This window comes from Monodon monoceros, unplaced genomic scaffold, assembly GCF_005190385.1.
Source record: "Monodon monoceros isolate NGI ecotype Baffin Bay Population unplaced genomic scaffold, NGI_Narwhal_1 Super_Scaffold_6, whole genome shotgun sequence".
NCBI lineage: Eukaryota > Metazoa > Chordata > Mammalia > Artiodactyla > Monodontidae > Monodon > Monodon monoceros.
Window position 1 is genome coordinate 6,044,799 of NW_021703783.1, and position 21,254 is coordinate 6,066,052.

At 50.7% G+C, this 21,254-nt stretch overlaps 1 protein-coding gene across 7 annotated transcripts in view; it reads right to left on the reverse strand.

The window, feature by feature from the left end:
- The window catches only part of CHD4 (chromodomain helicase DNA binding protein 4), a 30,051-nt gene extending 9,849 nt beyond the window's left edge, over nucleotides 1-20,202 (reverse strand). For 3 of the 7 annotated variants that reach the window (XM_029204934.1, XM_029204931.1, XM_029204930.1), the window contains exons 1-25: nucleotides 20,026-20,174; nucleotides 19,016-19,193; nucleotides 15,394-15,515; nucleotides 14,991-15,206; nucleotides 14,666-14,784; nucleotides 14,304-14,545; nucleotides 12,637-12,764; nucleotides 12,269-12,404; nucleotides 11,944-12,122; nucleotides 11,486-11,725; nucleotides 10,664-10,867; nucleotides 10,339-10,544; nucleotides 9,883-10,014; nucleotides 9,707-9,803; nucleotides 8,833-9,024; nucleotides 8,158-8,358; nucleotides 7,836-7,973; nucleotides 7,291-7,412; nucleotides 6,992-7,165; nucleotides 6,444-6,585; nucleotides 6,219-6,350; nucleotides 5,998-6,115; nucleotides 4,316-4,440; nucleotides 3,725-3,962; nucleotides 3,387-3,562 (exon numbers count right to left, since the gene is read on the reverse strand). In XM_029204934.1, the coding sequence (XP_029060767.1) occupies nucleotides 3,387-3,562; nucleotides 3,725-3,962; nucleotides 4,316-4,440; nucleotides 5,998-6,115; nucleotides 6,219-6,350; nucleotides 6,444-6,585; nucleotides 6,992-7,165; nucleotides 7,291-7,412; nucleotides 7,836-7,973; nucleotides 8,158-8,358; nucleotides 8,833-9,024; nucleotides 9,707-9,803; nucleotides 9,883-10,014; nucleotides 10,339-10,544; nucleotides 10,664-10,867; nucleotides 11,486-11,725; nucleotides 11,944-12,122; nucleotides 12,269-12,404; nucleotides 12,637-12,764; nucleotides 14,304-14,545; nucleotides 14,666-14,784; nucleotides 14,991-15,206; nucleotides 15,394-15,515; nucleotides 19,016-19,115 (3,879 nt within the window). In that variant the 5' untranslated portion in view covers nucleotides 19,116-19,193; nucleotides 20,026-20,174. Of the gene's footprint in view, nucleotides 1-3,386; nucleotides 3,563-3,724; nucleotides 3,963-4,315; nucleotides 4,441-5,997; nucleotides 6,116-6,218; nucleotides 6,351-6,443; nucleotides 6,586-6,991; nucleotides 7,166-7,290; nucleotides 7,413-7,835; nucleotides 7,974-8,157; nucleotides 8,359-8,832; nucleotides 9,025-9,706; nucleotides 9,804-9,882; nucleotides 10,015-10,338; nucleotides 10,545-10,663; nucleotides 10,868-11,485; nucleotides 11,726-11,943; nucleotides 12,123-12,268; nucleotides 12,405-12,636; nucleotides 12,765-14,303; nucleotides 14,546-14,665; nucleotides 14,785-14,990; nucleotides 15,207-15,393; nucleotides 15,516-19,015; nucleotides 19,194-20,025 lie in introns of those variants that run through there. The other 4 variants (XM_029204932.1, XM_029204935.1, XM_029204937.1 and 1 more) reach the window with 4 other exon arrangements.
- Nucleotides 20,203-21,254: the final 1,052 nt, after the last annotated feature.

Here is a 21,254-nt window from a genome sequence, read left to right on the forward strand (position 1 = left end):
ATGCAGCAACATGGATGCAAGTAGAGATTATCATACTAAGTGAAGTCAGAAAGAGAAAGACAAATATCATATGATATCACTTATATGTGGAATCTAAAATAGGACACAAATGAATCTATGTAACAGAAACAGAATCACGGACAGAGAGAGAAACAGAATCACGGATGTAGAGAACAGACTGGTGGTTGCCAAGGGGGAGGGGGTTGGGGGAGGGATGGAGTGGGAGGCTGGGGTTAGCAGATGTAAGCTTTTATATAGAGAATGGGTAAACAACAGGTCCTACTGTATAGCACAGGGAACTGCCACAGTGGAAAAGAGTATATATAAAATAAGATAATATATATATATATATATATGTATAACTGAGTCACTTTGCTGTACAGCAGAAATTAACACAACATTGTAAATCAAATATACTTCAATTAAAAAAAACAACTACTTTCCTTAAAAGGAAAAAAGGCGTTCGTGTGTATATACATGTATATGTATATATACATATATATGTAATTTGTGTGCACATAAAATAATTTATAAAATAAATATCAATTATCCCCAGGGAGGGAGCTAGGTAGCCAAAGGACTGGAGTGGGAAAGAGATACTTCTGTAGCTTTTGAATTTTGAACGAGGTGAATTACAGTTGACCCTTGAACAACACAGGTTTGAACTGCATGAATCCATTTATATGCAGCTACTTCTCAATAGTAAGTACTACGGTATTACATGGTCCATGGTCAGCTGAATCTGCGGATGTGGAGGAACCACAGATATGGAGGGCTACACTATCTATTCAAAAAATAAAGTTTAACGGGACCTAATGAAACTTCAAAGCTTTTGCAAAGCAAAGGAAACTACAAACAAGATGAAAAGACAGCCCTCAGAATGGGAGAAAATATTTGCAAACGAAATCAATCGACAAAGGATTAATTTCCAAAACATATAAACAGCTCATGCAGCTCAATATTAAAAAACCAACAACCCAATCCAAAAATGGGCAGAAGACCTAAATAGACATTTCTCCAAAGAAGACATACAGATGGCCAAGGGGCACATGAAAAGCTGCTCAACATCACTAATTATTAGAGAAATGCAAATCAAAACTACAGTGAGGTATCACCTCACACCAGTTAGAATGGGCATCATCAGAAAATCTACAAACAACAAATAAATGCTGTAGAGGGTGTGGAGAAAAGGGAACCCTCCTGCACTGTTGGTGGGAATGTAAACTGATACAGCCGCTATGGAGAACACTATGGAGATTCCTTAGGAAACTAAAAATAGAACTACCATACGACCCAGCAATCCCAGTACTGGGCATATACCCAGAGAAAACCATAATTCAAAAAGACACATGCACCCCAATGTTCACTGCAGCACTATTTACAATAGCCAGGTCATGGAAGCAACCTAAATGCCCATTGACAGAGGAATGGATAAAGAAGATGTGGTACATACATACATACAGTGGAATATTACTCAGCCACAAAAAGGAACGAAACTGGGTCATTTGTAGAGACGTGGATAGATCTAGAGACTGTCATACAGAGTGAAGTTAAGTCAGAAAGAGAAAAACAAATATTGTATATTAACGCATATATGTGGAACCTAGAAAAATGGTACAGATGAACCGGTTTGCAGGGCAGAAATAGAGACACAGATGTAGAGAACAAACGTATGGACACCAAGCGGGGAAAGCGGTGGGGGGTGGGGGCAGTGGGGGGATGAATACGGCGATTGGGACTGACATGTATACACTGATGTGTATAAAATAGATAACTAATAAGAACCTGCTGTATAAAAGTTAAATAAAATAAAATTCAAAAAAAATAACATTTAAAAATATTATAAAGTAGGAGCTTCCCAGGTGGCGCAGTGGTTGAGAGTCCGCCTGCTGATGCAGGGGATGCGGGTTCGTGCCCCAGTCTGGGAGGATCCCACATGCCGCAGAGCGGCTGGGCCCGTGAGCCATGGCCGCTGAGCCTGCGCGTCCGGAGCCTGTGCTCCGCAACGGGAGAGGCCACGACAGCGAGAGGCCCGCGTGCCGCAAAAAAATATATATATATATATAAAGTAAACAGCAGCCTCAGCCACTAAAGAGAGGGCTGTCTGTATACCTGTGTAGTCATCAGGAGAGGTCATCAGTGGGAGGGAGAGTGCCACCCCTCCCCTACAACCACTCGGCACGTTCTGCCCCAGTCAGTCACTCCCATATGCGGTCACCACCCTGACAGAAGGGCAGTTTTGGCTGAATACTACTGGTCCGTAGACCTGTCAGACTTTTCAGCCACAGTTACACCCAACTGAAGTTAGCAGAATCACTTTCAAGAACAAGGATAATACGTATCAGGAAAATAAAAAAAAGAAAAGAAAAATACAACAAGAGGGATGGTTCTGAATTGGAAGGATGAGAAAAGATGGCAAGGACCACCAGAAACTGATGCCAATTCAAAGAACCCTGACCTGGTGGCTAAAAGAGGACCAGAAGCGAAAGCAATTTTTTGTTTCATTTTATACCCTAGATATCATTAGGAGGAAAAACTTCATTACAGAGGCCAAGCATTTATAACTGAGTATGTTTTGTTTTCTACTAAAAAAAAGACCAAGAATACACAAGAAAACAAAAAGGGAAAACAATTCTAAAGTTTTAAAAAGCACAGGGGGAAAAAAAAAAAAGCACAGGGGATACGCTAAGTATGTATCGTATCTCCTACCTTTTCTCCGGAGAGACTTGAGATAGCAATCCAAAATTTATTTATAGGGCTAATAAAATACATAAGAGAAAATAAGATGAGATTCTGATAAAGAAGAGCTAATACAGGGCTCCCCTGGTGGCGCAGTGGTTAAGAATCCACCTGCCAATGCAGGGGACACGGGTTCGAGCCCTGGTCTGGGAAGATCCCACATGCTGCGGAGCAACTAAGCCCGTGCGCCACAACTACTGAGCCTGCGCTCTAGAGCCCGCGAGCCACAACTGCTGAAGCCCGCACGCCTAGAGCCCATGCTCCGCAACAAGAGAAGCCACCGCAATGAGATGCCCGTGCACCGCAACGAAGAGTAGCCCCTGCTGGCCGCAACTAGAGAAAGCCTGCACACAGCAAGACCCAACGCAGCCAAAAATAAAAATAAAAGTTATTAAAAAAAAAAAAAGAAGAAGAAGAGCTAATACAAGTGTTTTGAGTGTGAAAAGTGGCCGGACAGCCACGTCAAAGATGAGAATGTGATTTGCTCATATGTTACAGAATTTTTCTTCAAAGGAAGAGGTATATCAATTCAGCAATGTACTAATTTGCCTACAGATGGTTTCCTCTCATCTCAAATACCATCGTGGTCTCAACTCCAATTTTTGGACCAATCACCAAGCACAGCATTGCTTTGGACTCATACTCACCCCCATTTCTTCTTCTCGCACCACATACTGGGCCACTTTGAATGAGCTCAAATATTCATTCATGCCCTGCAATTCCGTATCTTCTGTCTCATCCTGGTTCCGGTCCAGCAGTCGTTCAATGGCCTTATCGTCATAGTGGATAACACTGCTGTCTTCTCCCTCTTTGTTGTCTCCTCCTATAAAGAATCAGGGGTCCATACCCCCAGTTAACTTCAGCAGCTGCAGTGGAAAAAGCAAGTCCCAGAGGACCCTAGGTCTGAGTCTCAGGACCCTAGGTATCAAAGATACCCTTTAGAGAAGCCAAGCCCCACACCAAAACAAGCTCCTGCCTAGCTCACCTCCATCTGTGGCTTCGTCCTTGAATAGCTCCTCAGTGCCAAACTTGAGGATGTCATCAAGCTCCTGTTTGGACATGGATCCAGTCTTGGAGCCCAGCCCAGGCCGAACAACTAGATGCGTCAGCATCATCTTCTTCTTTGCCACCTGCGTGATGCGCTCCTCCACTGACGCACGCGTCACAAACCGGTAGATCATCACCTTCTTGTTCTGCCCGATACGGTGAGCTCTGCTAAAGGCCTGGAGTTGTGCACGAAACGGAGGCAAAAACTGAAGTAATCATATTTCCTTACTTCTACTCTTGCCCTGACTTCCACACAATAAGTTAAATCCAGCATAAGGCAGGAGCTGCAGCTTGCCCTCACACAAAACTTCCCTTTGCACCCCTACCCCAAGATACCACCCTCTATCATGTTACCCAAAATAGGACCATAGCTAACCCAAACTCTCTGGCTTACAATAAGGTAAAAGACATTTGAAAACAATCTATTGTTTCCCCCTGAAACAACTAATCCCAGATGGTGGAGCCCTCACAGAGAACACTATGCATTTCCAAAAAGTCACTGTAGACCAAGGCTGCTACCTCTGCTCACCTGGATGTCATTATGGGGGTTCCAGTCAGAATCATAGATAATAACTGTGTCAGCAGTGGCCAGATTGATTCCAAGGCCCCCAGCTCGAGTGGAAAGCAAGAAGCAGAACTGCTGAGCACCTGGTGCTAAGAGAGGAACCAAAAACACCATTAGAGGTGTCTCTGGAATTCCAGTTAATAAATGTTTAAGGAATATCAGAACTATAAAACCTCATTAGGAGATGCAAACTATTGTATATAGAATGGATAAACAACAAGGTCCTACTGCATAGCACAGGGAGCTGTATTCAATATCCTGTGATAAACCATCATGGAAAAGAGGATGAAACAGAGTGTATGTATATGCATAACGGAGTCATTTTGCTGTACAGCAGAGATTAACACAACATTGTAAACCAACTATATTTGAATTAAAGTACCCACCTCATTAGGCAAACACAAAACTAATAATATTAATAAGTAATACTCATAAGCAAGGTCCACCAATGGATACTGAAATCAGTGTGAAGGTTTAAGGAGAAACAGGATGTCACCACAGTCTAAAGTATCTCCCTCAAGATATCTATTAATCACAATGCAAAAAAAAAAAGAGTAACTTTACATGGGAGGAATTCAACAGACACCACCTTAACCAAGTGATCAAGGTTAACACCAGCAATGGAACATTATCAACATCATGTCCTCCCTGGGAATGATGCACTGAAAAGGACACAGCATCGCTTCTCCGGGATTCCTGTCCAAAATGTCTAGTGTCAATCTCAACAGAGAAAATATCAAAGCAGAGACGTTCTAGGGCTTCCCTGGTGGCGCAGTGGTTGAGAGTCCGCCTGCCGACGCAGGGGACACGGGTTCGTGCCCCGGTCCGGGAAGATCCCGCATGCCGCGGAGCAGCTGGGCCTGTGAGCCATGGCCGCTGAGCCTGCGCGTCCAGAGCCTGTGCTCCGCAACGGGAGAGGCCACAACAGTGAGAGGCCTGCGTACCGAAAAAAAAAAAAAAAAAAAAAATACAGAGACGTTCTACAAAAGAGCTAACCAGTCGTCATCAAAGGTATCAACGTCATGAAAGGAAAGGAAAGAATGAAGAACTGGAAGAGAAACAACAACTACGCTCAACGTGGGATCTGGGACTGGATCCTGACACAGGAACAGTGGTGACATTCAATTCAAGTCTACAGTTTAGGTAGTAGTATGACGCCACTGTTAATTCCCTGGGTTTGATCATTGTACTGAGGTTATATAAGTCATTATCAAGAAAAGCTGGGTGAAGTGTATACACCAACTCTCTGTATTATTTTTTGAACTTTAAGTTCACAATTATTTCGAATTAAAAAGTAAAAAAAAAAGAAGAGGAGGTGGTAGTGGCTACGGAGACAAGCCTGCCACTAACTTGTTATCTGGGTTTGGTAAGTCCTGGTCCCTCCTGGGCCTCAAGATGCAATGCGGAGGGTTAAATAAAGTGCCCTTCTTTTTAGCAGAAAGAACAAAGACTCCAAAGGGAATAAACAATCTCCTAGCAATAATCCAAACATCCTTCCAATCGAGACATTCAACAGTACTCTTCCACGTCAATTGACAAAAGACCCTAAACCTCTACACAGAAAAGCGGATGCTCAAGAAGAACAAGTGATCGGTCCAGGGCCGTGAGTGAGGGTGCCAGGACCGAAGGCACTCCTTCCCTCTCACCATTGAAGCGGTCAATGGCCTCCTGACGCATGTTCCCAGTGATTCCACCATCAATACGTTCATATTTATAACCTTCATGTTCCAAGAAATCCTCTAGCAGGTCCAGCATCTTGGTCATCTGGAAAATGAGCATACTTTAATTATGGGATTAATCCGATGACAATTCCTCCCCTGTGTCACTGAGCTGCCCACTGCTACCCACAAAAGCTCCCACACAATACCTGGGAGAAGATGAGTACACGGTGCCCACCCTCCTTAAGGTTCTTGAGCATCTTCTGAAGGAGCAGTAACTTCCCAGATGCTCTGATTAGGGCACTGCCGTCATACATGCCATTAGGCATCTTAGGGGCTTCCTGAGGAAATAAGCAAAAAAGAAAAAAATATTGAAAGAAACCCCAAACGGAGCAGTTCCCGCCCAGGGAGGAACAAGAGGTGGCACAACGTACCATGGCAGCCACGGGGAAAAGATACGGGTGGTTGCAGCACTTTTTAAGATCCATCACGACATTTAGCAAAGAGACCTGGTTGCCGCCACCTCGAGCATTGAGCGCTTCAAAGTTTCGAGTGAGGATGTACTTGTAGTATTTCCTATGTGGGCAAGACAGCAAGGTAAGTCATGCTCAAGAGCCTTCATGTGACTCACAATGCAGTCCCAGGGTCTGGGATCTTCTTTCCAACATATCTCACTTTGGGACCAAGGAAACCTAAGAAGCGCCACCATCATCATTTTAAACAAGGTAAGGATTAACTCAGTAAGAACTCTGGGCTGCGCCGCTGTAAAGCAATTATACTCCAGTAAAGATGTTAAAAAAAAAAAAAAAAAAAAAAAGAACTCTGGGCCCCAGCAACCTGGCAACAGGTTTCTTTAGCCCTTGCTGACTCCTGTCACCACACGCCTTGTGGCGGAGTATGGAGAAGGAAACACTGTGCAGACTGGCAGGTGTCTAAGTGTGTCTGCAAAACGGAGCCAGTGCTTCTGTCCCTTCAGACTCACTTCTGCATAGGGCTCAACTCCACGCGCACAATGAGCTCTGTCTTGGAAGGCATGTTCTTGAACACGTCAGCTTTGAGCCGCCGCAACATGTGAGGCCCCAGCATGTCATGCAGTTTTTTAATCTGGTCCTCCTTGGCAATGTCAGCAAACTCCTCCAAGAAGCCTTCCAAATTGCTTCAGAAAGAGAAAGGAAAAAGTTGTTGGAGAGGGGGAAAGGAAGAAAGGAAAGTGACATAGGAAACGGGCAAAAGGAAGAATTAGAAGAATGCGGAGCCGATTATGGATAAGCACACACTCACTGGAACCTCTCAGGGGTGAGGAAGTTGAGCAGGTGAAACAACTCTTCCAGGTTGTTCTGTAATGGAGTCCCTGTCAGCAACAGCTTGTGCTGGAGCGAGTAACCGTTTAAGACCCGGAAGAACTGGTGAGGCAGGAGAGAAGTGGAATTCAATAAGAAGAGGGCTCCAGCACATGTCCACAGACTTCTGCTTTGCCGCCCAGCAGTTACGCCCCCATCCCCACCTTTTTTTTTTTTTCCTTTATCTTCTTTCCCGTTACTAACTCTTTTTTTCTTTTTTTTTGGCCGCACCGTGCGGCATCCCAGTTCCCTGACCAGGGACTGAACCCGTGCCCCTTGCAATGGAAGCGTGGACTCTTAACCACTGGACCGCCAGGGAAGCCCTCCATCTTACTTTCAAGGCCTGGCCTCCAAGGGTCATCTATCACGAGTGAGGAAGGCAGGCAGAGAGCCTTTCTCCCTTTCCTGTCCTCCTAGGCCTCCCCTTAATGAGTAGGCAGTACTAGAACACTAAAACTGGAGACCATACCTCCCGCCCCCCCTCACCTTAGACTGATTGTTCTTGAGCCGATGGGCTTCATCCACGATGAGGCAGGCCCAGTCAATAGAGCCCAAGATGGCCATGTCAATGGTGATCAACTCATAGGACGTCAGCAGCACGTGGAACTTCACAGATGCCTCTTTCTGCACAAGAAGGCAACCTGGTCACTCCTGTCCAACTCTGCCGGTACAGGCCAAGTCAAGGGACTCCGGGGGGTTTCCCTCCTCCCGGCTATTATCCTTTCGCCTCACCCCAGGGACCGGGGCACGAGGGGCCCAGAGCAAGAACTCCCCTCTCCGAGGGTGGGTCTCCCTCCCGCTGAGGTACCTTCATGCGGGAAGCCTTCTTGCCACCACGAATGGCATTGTCCTCAAAGGAGAACTCATTCTCTCGGATGATGGCACGGCTGTCTTTGTCACCAACGTAGGTCACCACATACATATCTGGAGCCCACATTTCGAACTCCCGCTCCCAGTTGATGATGGTAGAAAGAGGGGCGCTCACTAGGAAGGGGCCTTTGGAATGACCCTTTGAGGAAGAAGAGGAGACGGAGAGTAAGGACTGAGGGTCCCACACGCAACCCGAGCGCCCACCCTGCCCCTGAGTGGGCAGAGGACGGGTGTGTGCACGGCCACTCCTCTCCCTCCCTTCTCCATGTACCAACACGCCCTGCCTGCCCTGCAGGGAGCTTACACCGCACCCCTGCCGCTCGATGTCTCTCCACACTACTTCTACCCACAGTTCTGCTTGTCTCAGCGCATATCCGTCCCCCAGGACCGAGGCTCCAGGCACCCACCACTAATCCCACCCACAGCTCCATTCCCTCCAGTCTGTCTCTGTGTACTTGCGTCTATCTTACTGTCACTCAACACTGTTCTCCAGGGCCAGAGACCAATTTTTTTCTTCCTTCTTCTCTCTCCTCGGAGTGTCTCCTCGGAGTGTAAGAGAAGACCACGAACACAAAACACCCACACAAAAAACTAACAGCCCCAGCTCTCCTACCTCCTTGTAGAGGGAGTAGAGGAAGACTGCGGTCTGAACGGTCTTCCCAAGGCCCATCTCGTCAGCCAAGATGGTGTCGGTGCCTTGAGCCCAGGAGAAGCGCAACCAGTTCAAACCCTCCATCTGATAGGGGTGCAAGGTTCCACCTGTAGCGTCCAGGTACTCTGGCTGTCGCTCATATTTCACTGTTGGCTGAAGGATGAAATAAAGAAGTCAAGAGCTGGCCAGGGATTCCCTTCCTTCCGTAAGACAGCAGCTGCCTCCTCCTGACACACCCTCACTAGATCCTACTTGAGGGGCCACAAGACATGGTGCGGGAAGGTGCTTAATGGTTACTGTAACTTTGTGTTTTATTTAGGACCCTCCAGGAAGCAAGGCAAGACGCAGATCTTGGTCCTACAGACATCCAAGAGAGACACATCATAGTCTCCTTGGCAGTACAGTAAATTCTACTGGTCAGGAACCACCAGGTAAATGATCCTATGCCCCCTCTAGATTTATCTGTTTAACCTTAACCAGACTCACCTTATATTACACAAAACCCCGGAAGAATTGAGCCATGAATTAAGGGTCAGAAGACCCAGGTTCCAAAATAAGTTTCACAAAAGCTCGGTTATGTGACCCCTCCATACATAACACCTCCTCAGTCATATAAACACTAACATCTATGTTTTTATTTTTCTGATGAGGAAGAGAGAAAATAAAGTAATCCTAGTATTTTTCCCCTGATTTACAGAGATGTGGAGAATTAGGGAAGCAGTCTGTGTGAAGCAACTTAGCTACAGTGATCACTTGAGATCATGCCTTCAGACTGGAGCACACAACGTACGTCGTCCTACCTGACAAAACCGCCCTCCCTCTCCTGATGACTCACGTCAACCGTTGGGGTTTCAGGGGGCCTTTCCAACTTCCTCAGCTTCACCTTCTTGAGCTTTTTGCCTGGTCGTCCTTCCTCACCCCTCATCAACTCCCTAAGGAAGACAGATACGTCACACAGCTGCCTGGAGTCCTTCTCAATGAGCAGCAGCTCTACTCATCAAAGTCCCTCACCTGTGATTCCAATAGCTCTGCTTGAACAGGTCGTAGTCCTGTATCTCCACATCCTCACTCTCCCAGGATGCCTGATCATAGGGCAAGTCCCGCCACTTGATCAAGTAGTGGACATGGCCCTTCTTGTCCACGCTGCAGAGTCAAGGAGAAAAAACCCTCAGAGCCAGAAGGCCACCCTGCTCTGCTCCCCTCAAAAACCAGACCTCTAAGGAGGCCAGACACCACACGTATTCAGAAGCAAATACATCTGGCCTACCAGTCTTTGCACCAAAAATGATCTCTAGTCTACAGTCTATGGCTCAAATACCAGGATTCAGTCAGTTCATAACATACTGAGTGTCTCATCCAACTGTAACTTACTGGTAACATCCATTTTCTTAATTAATCCCCCACGGATACGCTGCCCACCTCCAGTATGCCCAAGACAAACGCAGTGTGGCCCAGCTCCCCTGGTACCTATGGTTGAGAATTCGGTGGATCATCATCCACTCAGGTTTTATCCCGTAGCGATAGAAGCGTTCCTCCATCTCTGCAAATTTAGGGTCCTTGTTCTTCCGCTTTCGGCTCTTCTCTTCATCACCACCGAAGTCCCCAGAGGGTGGCTCATCCATATCATTCTTCCGCTGGTAGTTTCGGAACATCACTTGACAGTGCAGCTCCAACTGCAGAAGCGGCAAGAGAAGGAAGTCCCCAAGGAGTCATGTCCACTCCTACCCACAAGGCTGTTTTCTCTCACTACCCTCTTCCTTGCCGCCCCACATCTACTCTATCCCAGGTTTACCTGCAGTTCAGACACCCAGGAGCAGTGCCAATACGACATGCCTTGCCATTTCACAAAGAACTGCCGCTCCGGCCGCCCCTCCAAGGGCTTGGGGGACGGAGTATTGGGATCAGCATCTGGGGGCCGAGGCACTGGTGTGGGAGATGGTGGCTGACCCCACTTCCAGATTAGGATCTTCTGAACTTTGCCCTTAAGAGCTGGACACTAAGAGGAAAAGAGATGATCCAACACCGAATCATTACCACGGCATAGCCCACAGGCAGCTTCAACCTCATCAAAGCATTATTAAAACCTCATTTCAAGTAAGACCTAATCCCAGGACCCTAATCCCAGGAGAGAAGAACAGAATTCCCTCTCTGTTTCTGGACTTCATCCAGGATTTGTGAGACATTATCACTCCTATCTGCCTAACAGAGCCAGTAGCTAGACTTCAACAATAACCCAGAACAAGTAGGCACAGAGAAGTCACAGACCTGGGGCTCAGAAGTCCTCTCTGAAGCAATCTAACAGCATTCAGTGGCCCTGTTATGCCACCAAGACCTCGAGGCTGGGTGTCAAGACGGGAAAGGATATTCTGGGCTAAAAGAACACCGCTCCATCCCACTTCGGAGAGCTGGCAAAGCATCAACTCTGTTCAAAGTTAGTCCTACAGTTTCCCAGAACAAAGGTATCCCGTGACTCTACGAGGAAGGAAAATCCATGCCTCAGGGCTAAAAGGCCTGTAGCTCTCCAGTGACCTCTCCTGCACCTCAGCCTCACGACACCTACATGTAAGAGGGGTAAACCCTGCTGCTGGACCACCGGCCGGGGCCAGGCACCCACCGTACAGCGGGGACAGAGCCACTCTCCGTTGGGGATCTCTGGAAGGGGCGGGTTCAGGCAGTGGATGTGGTAGGAGGAAGGACAGGCATCGCAGCACAGCAGCTCCCCCCCATCCTTGCAGACCCGACAGAACTCCATGTGGTGGTCATCCTCCTCTTCAGGGTCTCCCCCCACCTCTTCCAGGATCTCCTCACCCTCCGAATTGTCCTCCTTAGCCTCCCACTGGATGCCTTCCTTCTCCTGCAGTCAAGGACCACAGAGTCAGATTACTACCAGCCCCACCCCCACCCCCACCCAACCCCCCCCCCTCTGAACCGCGCCCATCATTCCTTTGAATGCTTCCCAAAGCCCGTAGCCAGCAACGCCACCACTTCTACCCCCACCCAGGCCCAAAAGAGTTTCCTCATCCCACCCTTCCGCTCAAGGGTCCCAAAGGGCCACGAAGGCCCGGCACTCACGCAGTGTGGGCAGCTCCACTTGCCCTCGGGAGCCTTCTCCATATCCGGATCCAGGCAGACCATGTGGTAAGCTCGGGGACAGGTATCACACAGGATGATCTCTCCGCCTTGCTGGCACACCTCACAGTAGTCCTGGTGGTCTGTCTCATAACCATCCACAGCAGTCACCTCCTCCTCGCCTAGGCAAGGAAGAGGGAAAGCCCAGTTATTAGAAAAAACCGACCTCCCCCCACCCCCCCAAACCCAGCCCCTATCTCCTTAGGGAGATGCTTCCCCAATCATTCCCCCTCATTCCACTACATACTGATACAGAAGAGAAACACACCTTTCTTCTTCTTTTTCGTGGTCCGGAGTTTCTTGCGGCTGCGGCTACTGCGGCTGGTAGAACCATCAGAAACAGAGTAGCTATTGATACTGGCATCATCGAAGTCAGACTCCACATCTAAGTCGTCATCCTCACTCTGGCAGGATGAGAAGGTTAGAGGTTCAGGCCAAGGGGAAGGAGAGAGTGATGGAGAAGGGATCACCCTTTTACTAGGGGTGCTGGAATCCCAGCAAGGAAGCCTAACCACCTCTTCTATGGCCAACTCCCCACATCCTCACGCACCTACCGTGAACCCTGAATCCTGACATAAGACCACATCCTCCCCGTTAGCTAAGGCACCCTCACCAGGGGACAGGCTGGGCTCTCACCGAGGATCTCTTACGCTTAGAACCAAAACCTCCCAGCTTGATTTTCAGGGGAGCTACTTTCTTGGGCTTAGGCTTCTTGGCATCAGGGACACGAGGGCTGCCCTTGGGCTTCCTCCGAGCATTGGGACCTAAATCAGGAGAAAGCAGGTAAGATCATACAATCCAAATACACACCACAGAGCAGAACATGGAAAAGATACTAGGTTGGCCAAAAAGTTCCCTCGGTTTTTAAGTAAACATAAAAGACACATTTTTCATTTTCACCAAGAACTTTATTGAACAGCGTATTCACCATTTTGTTCCACTACCTTCTGCCATCTTTCAGGCAACTTCATCATTCCATCTTCCCAGAACTTTGTATCTTTTTGAGCAAAGAACTGTTCCAGGTGCCTCTCACAGTCTTCCAGGGAATCGAAATTTTTTCCATTAAAAGAATTTTGTAAAGACTGAAACAGATGGAAATCCGAAGGTGCAACGTCTGGTGAATATGGCGGAGGAATCAGAACCTCCCAGCCAAGCTGTAACAGTTTTTGCCTGGTCATCAAAGAAACATGCGGTCTTGCAATAGCCTGATGGAAGATGATGCATTTTCTGTTGACTAATTCCGGACGCTTTTCGTCGAGTGCTGCTTTCAGCTGGTCTAACTGGGAGCAGTAGTTGTTGGAATTAATCATTTGGTTTTCTACAAAGAGCTCACAATAGAGGACTCCTTTCCAATCCCACCACATACACAGCATCACCTTCTTTGGATGGAGACCGGCCCTTGGCATAGTTGGTGGTGGTTCATTTCATTTGCCCCACCATCTCTTCCGTTCCACATTATTGTACAGCATCCACTTTTCACCACCTGTCACAATTTGTCTTAAAAATGCAACATTTTCCTTACATTTAAGTAGAGAGTGGCATGCGGAAATACGGTCGAGAAGATTTTTTTCACTCAACTTATGTGGAACCCAAACATCAAAGCGATTAACGTAACCAAGCTGGTGCAAATGATTTTGAGCGCTTGATTTGGAGATGTTGAGCATGTCGGCTATCTCTCGCGTGGTATAATGTTGACTGTTCTCAGTTAAGGTCTCGATTTGATCACTATCAACTTGAACTGGTCTACCTGACCGTGGAGCATCATCCAGCAAGAAGTCTCCAGCACGAAACTTCGCAAACCACTTTCGATAGATTCGATCAGTCACAGCACCTTCTCCATACACTGCACAAATCTTTGCGTTCCAGTTGCCTTTTTACCTTTCTTGAAATAATAAAGCATAATACGTCGAAAGTGTTGCTTTTTTTCTTCCATCTTCAATATTAAAATGGCTACACAAAAATTCACCAATTTTGATAAGTTTTTTTTTAAATGCACGCTGGTATGACAGCTGTCACAATACAACCTAACGAAATTGTTTCAAATGAAGTTAAAGACAACTACTGAGTGCTACTAGAGCCATCTTATGGAAAAAACAGAATGAACTTTTTGGCCAACCCAATAAAATATTCCCCACCTAAAATATTTCTACGTGGCCAGCTTCCCCAGTTTCCCTCCTAATCCACGGTTCATTCCCACCTCCTAGCTTCCATCTTTGGGCTGACAGAATAGCGCGTCCGCGCTTCCTCCAACTTCGACATCCCAAGCCCGCACTAGTCCCCACTCCCACTGAGTCCCATGTCACCTTTGCCCTCCTTGGTCTTGGCCTTGCGGATAGGCACCTCCACAGGGGGCGGAGGAGGTGCAACCTCAGTGGCCGTCACCATGCTCTCCACCACGGCCACTGCCGCAGCTGCCGCTGCTGCCACAGAAGCCCCAGAACTGCCTTTGAAGGGGTTGTTGGTGCTGAACTCCCGCCACTTCGCACCCAAAACCATCATCATCTTGGAGACAGCGATCTTGGGGTTTTTGGCAGCAATGAGGGGTCTGGGGGAAAAATGGCAGGAATAGAAAAGAGAAAAAGTTTAAAAATAAAGGAGGCGAGGGAGGTGAGAAGAGATTACAGAAACGCTCTCCATCTCCCGCCCCCAAGACCCTCCTGTTTACCGGACAAACTGGCTGAAGGCCTTGTAGTTGGTGAGAGTGCGATAATCCTCCTCTGAGAACACATGGTCAATGTCTTCCATGCCCCAGTCTTCCAGGAGCTGAGCAGACGATTTAGGCTCCTGCAGAGAGAGCAAAGCCAAAGCCTGACTCCTAGTGCCCACCCTCGCTAAGGGAGTTTGAGTTGCCACTGAGGCTGGCAAGTCCAGGGTAAGAGGGCTAAGAAGAAATCATCAGAAACAGGTGGAGAGAAAACATTCTAAGGGGCAGCAGAGTTTCTGGAAAACAAAGGACAGAAGTACAGAGAAGAGGATGGAGGTCCAGGCACCTTTGAATCATCGTCTTCGTCATCCTCCTCCTCTTCCTCTTTCCGCTTGGACTTACTCTTCTTTTCTTTCTTAGGTCCGAGCTTCTTCTTCTTCTTCTTGCCAGGGGTATAGTCGCTGCCCTCACTGTCTGAGCGCAGAGCCACCTCTTCGTCCTCCTCCACAAACTCCGGCCCCTCCCCAGAGCTGTCCCCCAGCTGCCGGCATAAGAGCATACGCTGGAGCAGGGAAGGGGGAGAGGGAGACACACACACACATGCTACACACATGCTAACCTCAGGATGGCCCTGAGGCTCACGCCCAGGACCTGGCCCACCGCCCCAGGGCAAGAAACGAAGGCCCCAGCCCTCCACAGAGCACTTCCCATTTCCTCCTGCTGCCCATAACATCCAGTCACCCACTCACCTCCTTTTTTTGGCGCTTGCTCTTAGGGATTTTAGGGTCCCGAGGTTTCTTAGGCTTTTTCTTTTTCTTGAGCTTTGGAGTCTCTGCTTCTGACAAATCCTCTTCCGGGTCCTCTTCGTTTTCTACATATATTTTGGCAAAGAAAGGTAGGCAGGGAAAAGATCAATAGCAAAAGGTTAGAGCCCAATCCAGAGGCTTTAGACTTTATTCCCCCACCTTCTGTCCCAGATTCCACTGAAGAGAACTGCTATACACGCCACAGAAGGAAGCTGATACTCAGGACAAAAACAGACAAAGGGAGAGCTGTATATGCCTGAAATAGGCCTGCCGGGCCAGACCAGGCCCACCTCGGGCAGCTGTCCAGACCCCTGCCTCCTCTCCCTCATCCCTAACACGAGTCCTCTATGTGTTCACCAGCGCAGCTGAATCAAGCTGCGTACGGTTAACCAAGTAAGAGAAATACGCCTAGTCCTCCTATAACCAGCCACCAAGTGTTCCATAAGCCAGGAAATGAGAATAAGCGGTCCTACGCAGAAGGTAAAAACTAAAGAATATACCCTCAGCACATTCCCAGAACAGTACCTGCTCGAGGGTCCCAGAAACCACGCCCTTCACTAACCCCTTTGGCTCATCACTGCGCAAAACAACCAGAACCTCCAAGCCCCAGGCTCGGGTGCCAGCCCAGGATCACGCCCACTCCCAAAGCTGATTTCCTTTCCCCATCTCCAGCTCTACTGCTCCTCCCCAGCTTCTCCTGGGTCAGTAGCCTCTTCTCCCCAGGGGCCCAAATCAGCCCAGCTGTCACCATCCCCCCCCTTCCTCCCCCCATCTGGCTCCACCTCCTCCCCGGCTGGGAGCACACACAAAGCCTGGGGTAATACTGAGAGCTCCTGGGCAGGCCTAGGTGGGAAGGGGCACAGAGGGGGAGGAGAAGGCCAGGAGGCAGCTTCCTTTGTAACGGACATTCACACCAGCGCACCGGCTCCCTCCTCCTCCCCCTCCTGCTTCCCAAGCCACCCCCCCCCCTCAAGGTGGGAGGAGTGGAGAAGGGAGTGGAGAGAAGGAGGGAATGCCTCACCCACTGAGGAGAGGGAAAATGGCTCCTGACCACAGAAGCCAACCCAGGGCACCCAGCTGCCAACAGGGGACAGACAGGAAGTGGCAGGGGAGGGAGTGCGGTTGAGAGAGGTATCCGGGGAAAGACTACCCTCTCACAGAAGACTTCCCAAATTACTACCTGGTCCCAGGTCCAAATGCCACCTCTTCAAACACCTACTGTGGGATGACACTGTTCTCAAGAGACCATTCTAATAATGTCTTAGGCAAGGAAACCCAAGACACCTTGAAGGGTGACACCATGTGAGGGGCTGACTTACTCCCTCGTTATGCCTTCAATCATCGGAGCTTAGATTTAACAAGAGTTCAGTGGAGCTGTGGGCAGAGCACACAACCTTCCTTCTGACACCCAAAAGATTTACCTTGAGGAATGGGAGCCCACAAGACGCCTCTGAAACTCAGTTTCCTCATCACCTCTACCAGAGTGCAGGCCACAGATCCTAAACCACCGCTAACAGATTAGAGGTAGCCACCTATCCAACAGAGAAAAAGGAGCAGCACCTAGAGAGTGGTGGACAACAGAATGCTTTTCTCCTACACATGCTCTCTGCTCCTGACCCCCAGAACTGGCCCGAAAATGCCTCTGACTCCGCCCTTCCTGTGCGAGGCAGATACTAGGGAACAGGCGGCACTGGGCTGGACAAAGCACCATCAGCCTCCCCCTTTCCCTCTCAGCCCAGGATCAGGCCAGGCACAAGACAGCCCCTCCCATTCCCTTGGGAATGGGACACCAGCCTGGATCTCACCAGAAAGAATCATTTTCTTAAGGGCTTCTCCCCAGCAATCCCTGTGGTGCCCACCTTCCCAATCAGCCACGCCTCCATAAAAGCTGGAAGTAAAGAGAAGGACAAACTCGCGGAGGCAAAAGAGACACCCTTCCATCCACCTAAGACCCTCAAACTTCTCAGGCAGATGTGCTGACACGGCAAGCGGCAAACTGGCTGAGATATAGAGAACGATTCGGGAAAGGGGCAGGAATGGGGTGGGGCAAGTGGAAAAACTGGGTCACGCTACAGCTTGGGGCAGAGTTCACCCTGGGAGCCCACAGGCTCCCAGTCAACACAGGGGCAGCCCCAGACCAAGGGGCCAATAGGAAGCCAAGATGTGGAACCAACACTGGCTGGATGGCACTGCTACTTCTCATGCCCCGCACAGAAAGGATGGGACTGCCTCACCACTAGCACCACCCTACCCCCACCTTGGGCAATAGCACAGAAATCTACCACCTTGCCCTACACGGTGATGAGGCTCAAGCCTAAGATTCTTATCCCAACAGCTGAAGATTCAGTAAGAAGACTGACCCTCTCCTAAGTGGCCTCAGGTTGAAGTGAAGACTTCCAACTTAGAAAGTGCCAAATGTGGAAACATCTCTCCCAGACCACCTCAACGTGCAGCTGGAGCTAAGGAAAGAGAAGGCAAAAGTGAAAGATGTTTGATGGGAAACAAAAACAGGACCAGCAGGCTCCAGAATTAAAATAAAAATATAGACAAGGAAGATGAAGAAATGGCATGTAAAAAAAAAAACTAAACTAAAAAGAGATCAAGGAAACAAGCAGGTGACTTAGCTCAGCGCTCTGAAGAGCGAAGGACAGAGGAGAGAGACATCCGCTTAGAAACATGACATCCATCATCAGCTGAGGACAGACAAGAGCCACGCCAATCATGCAGGCGGGTTGTAACCACTGGGCTTCGGCCAGGCCAAGGAGCCACCCCAAAGCACGGACAGCACAACCCCCAACACACCGACACAAACACTTCACACCACCAGCCCAAAGCCCAGGCTACCTGCACAGGGCAGAAGCCTCCTGGGAAGAAAGCCAGGATTAAGTCCACTTGCCAGGGGAAGAGGGGTGCCCAGGGTGTCACCTTCCTTCTTTTTGCTCCTCCTAGTATGTCCTGCAGGCTATGACATCCTACCCCTAGCCTCACTCAACATTCCAGCAATCTGCCTGACTAAAAGCGCTCTAGATCCCAGCTGAGGAGCGCAATTCAAACTTCACACGGTTGAAACTGCACAGAAAGCCGGTAACTGATCAGAAGCTAAAAATAATCAGAGAGTAACCCGCACTCCCTCTTTCCTTTCCACAGCAGCAGCTACAGGATCCTACTAGCAGAGATGCCCGGCTGGTCTCCTCCAACCGCAATCCTCAACCCCGCCGCCGCCGCCGCCGCCGCCGCGCAGCCTCCAGGGGTCCCAGCTACCTGCTTTCCTCCTAGGACCCACGCCAGGCAAAGCCTGCCAGCCCGGAGAGCTCCCTCAACCGGGATCTGCACAGCATTCCCGAAGACAGTGCAGCAAGCTTGCATCGCGGTCCGCGGAGCCCAGAAGGCACATGGCTTCCAGCCCCCTCGCACAACAGCTCCGCAGAAGGGAACCACTCCCTTCGGATGCCCTCCACCTCCGACTGCACAGAGAAAGCCCAGAAACTCAACCCTGCCGCACCAGAATCGCCAGGGAGGGCCCAGATGGCTCCTTCCTGTCCGGGGCCCTTGGGGAAGCTGTTACCTGGGTGGGGAGGGGGCAAGCTGTTGTTCAAAAGTGCATCCATATCCTCCTCCTCGCTGCCCGCTGAGCAGGGGGACGGGGAGCCCAGGCCCGACGCCATCCCCTTCCGCTCCCGGCCAGGGAATTGGCCCAGCTGCTCCTGCCTGCGGCCTGGGGCCCTCGACACTGGCCCGAGTCACTGTGCGGGGGAGGGGGGAGAGAAAGAGAACAGTGACGCGCACGGCCCCCTCCCCCACCCCGCCGCGCTTTCCGCCCACCCCCGGCCGCCCCACAGCCACCCGAGCAGGGCACCCGAACCACTCAGGCTGAACTTTAGTTCCACGCTCCCGGGGGCAGCCCGGAAGCCGGCTCCCCGGCTGGAGCCCCCCCAGACGAGAGGGAGCGGCGCCCCCGAGGGCAGGCCGGTGCCGGCGTGGGGAGGGGAGAAGCCGCTGGACGGAGCCGGGCGTGACGGGGGAAGGGGTCCGAGTGGCCGCGGCGCGGGGGGTCCGGGGGAGGCGGCCAGCGGCGAGGCGCTCAGGGACACAAGGTCACTGGGGGGTGGGGGGGCGCCTCCCTGCGCCTGGGGAGGGGCCAGTCCCCAGACAGGGTAGCTCTCCAAAGGCTGTCCTCTGGGACAACTCGGGTTCTCCGGAGGAGCCGCGGGGACGAGGGGGCGTGGAGGCTCGGCGCTCCAGGGGGCTGGAGGCAGGGGCGTGGGGGGCCGGAGCTCCCACCGGGCAGGGGGCCGGGCCACGTGTCCCGGGGGGCAAGTGAGCAAAGGGCGAGGGGGGCGCCGGGCATTGTGGGAGGCCAAGCCCGAGGTGGGGAGTCGCGGGGAGCGAGACTCGGGCCGAACGAGGGCGGGGGCTGGGCACCCTGCAGGAAAGGGAGAAGCAGGGTCGGCTCCCCGGGCAGAGGGCGGTCCGCGGGTCCGGGGAAGCCCGAGGGGCGGCTGGGTGGAGGGAGGACCCTCGGGGCTGGTCGGGCTGAGAGGGCTTGTCTCTCTGGGAACCCCGCGTTCTCCTCACCCCAGAGCCGCCGCAGGTCGCGCTTGGTCCGGCCCGGTGTCACTCCCGCTCCGGCTCCTCCTCGCCGCGGCCGAAGGGGGGAAAATGGCTCCGGCTCCAGCTTCGCCTCTTAAAGGGCCCGAAACACCGGCCGGGAAATCCCACCGCACAGGCCCCGCCCCCCCACGGACAGCCCATAATAACCTCAACCAACTCCAACCCCCCCCTCCACTACCGCCACCCTCCTCCCTAGGTCTCCCGGGCAACCCCCGCCCCCTCGTCGCTCCGGCAACCATTGACCACGCCCCCTCGAGCGCGCGCGCGCGCGTGTCACCCGGGCAACCACCCACCCCCTGGCCATCCCATAATACACACGGACACCACCACCCCCACCACCACCACCACCCCCACGCACACACACTCCATACACATATTTGCCAGGGCTGTTGACATCTCATGGTATTGCCGACCTTTTGCAACTAACCCTTTACACCCCCAGACATCCCATAATAGCCATCCTTTGCCAACTTCTTCACTCTTGGCCCTAATGCTAACATCCCATAATAATTCGTCACCTCTCCCTCCCCATGGCCATCCCATAATAAGCACCCCTCCCAGCCATCCAGCCTCACACCCCATAATACTCAATCCCCATCCCCCACAGACATCCCATAATAACCACTCTTCATCCACCCCCAGTTTGATATCCCATAATAGGCAGAAACTCACCCCCCACACACAACGGACACTTCGGCCTCCTCCCACACACATCCCGTAATAATCAGTCTCCCACCTTCTATACTGACATCCCATAATAACCAACCCCCTGGCGCTGCCCTCGGCCCCTGCAAGGCTAGATCCTCACAACATGACCCCCAAGCTTCACACATTCATTCTAAGTTCACAGCCTGTAATAACCACTCCTCCCCTATCAAAGAGATATCCCATAATGATCAAGAGCCCTACTGTCACCCCACAGAGGGACAACTAATCTCCTTTCCTCTAACACTGGAAAGATATCCCATAATTTTACTCCCCCACCCACACCCTGACATCCCATAATAATTGCAAAGAACCCGTGGTCAACCAGACATACCATAATACTCCCAGCACAACCCAGAGTCACATCCCATAATGCTTCATCTCCACTCCACCACCCCTCTACCTTTCCAGCCAGGCATCCCATAATATTCATACTCGTATCTCCCCTGTCTCCAAGGCTGTCAGTCTATTCTAACACCCACACCAGC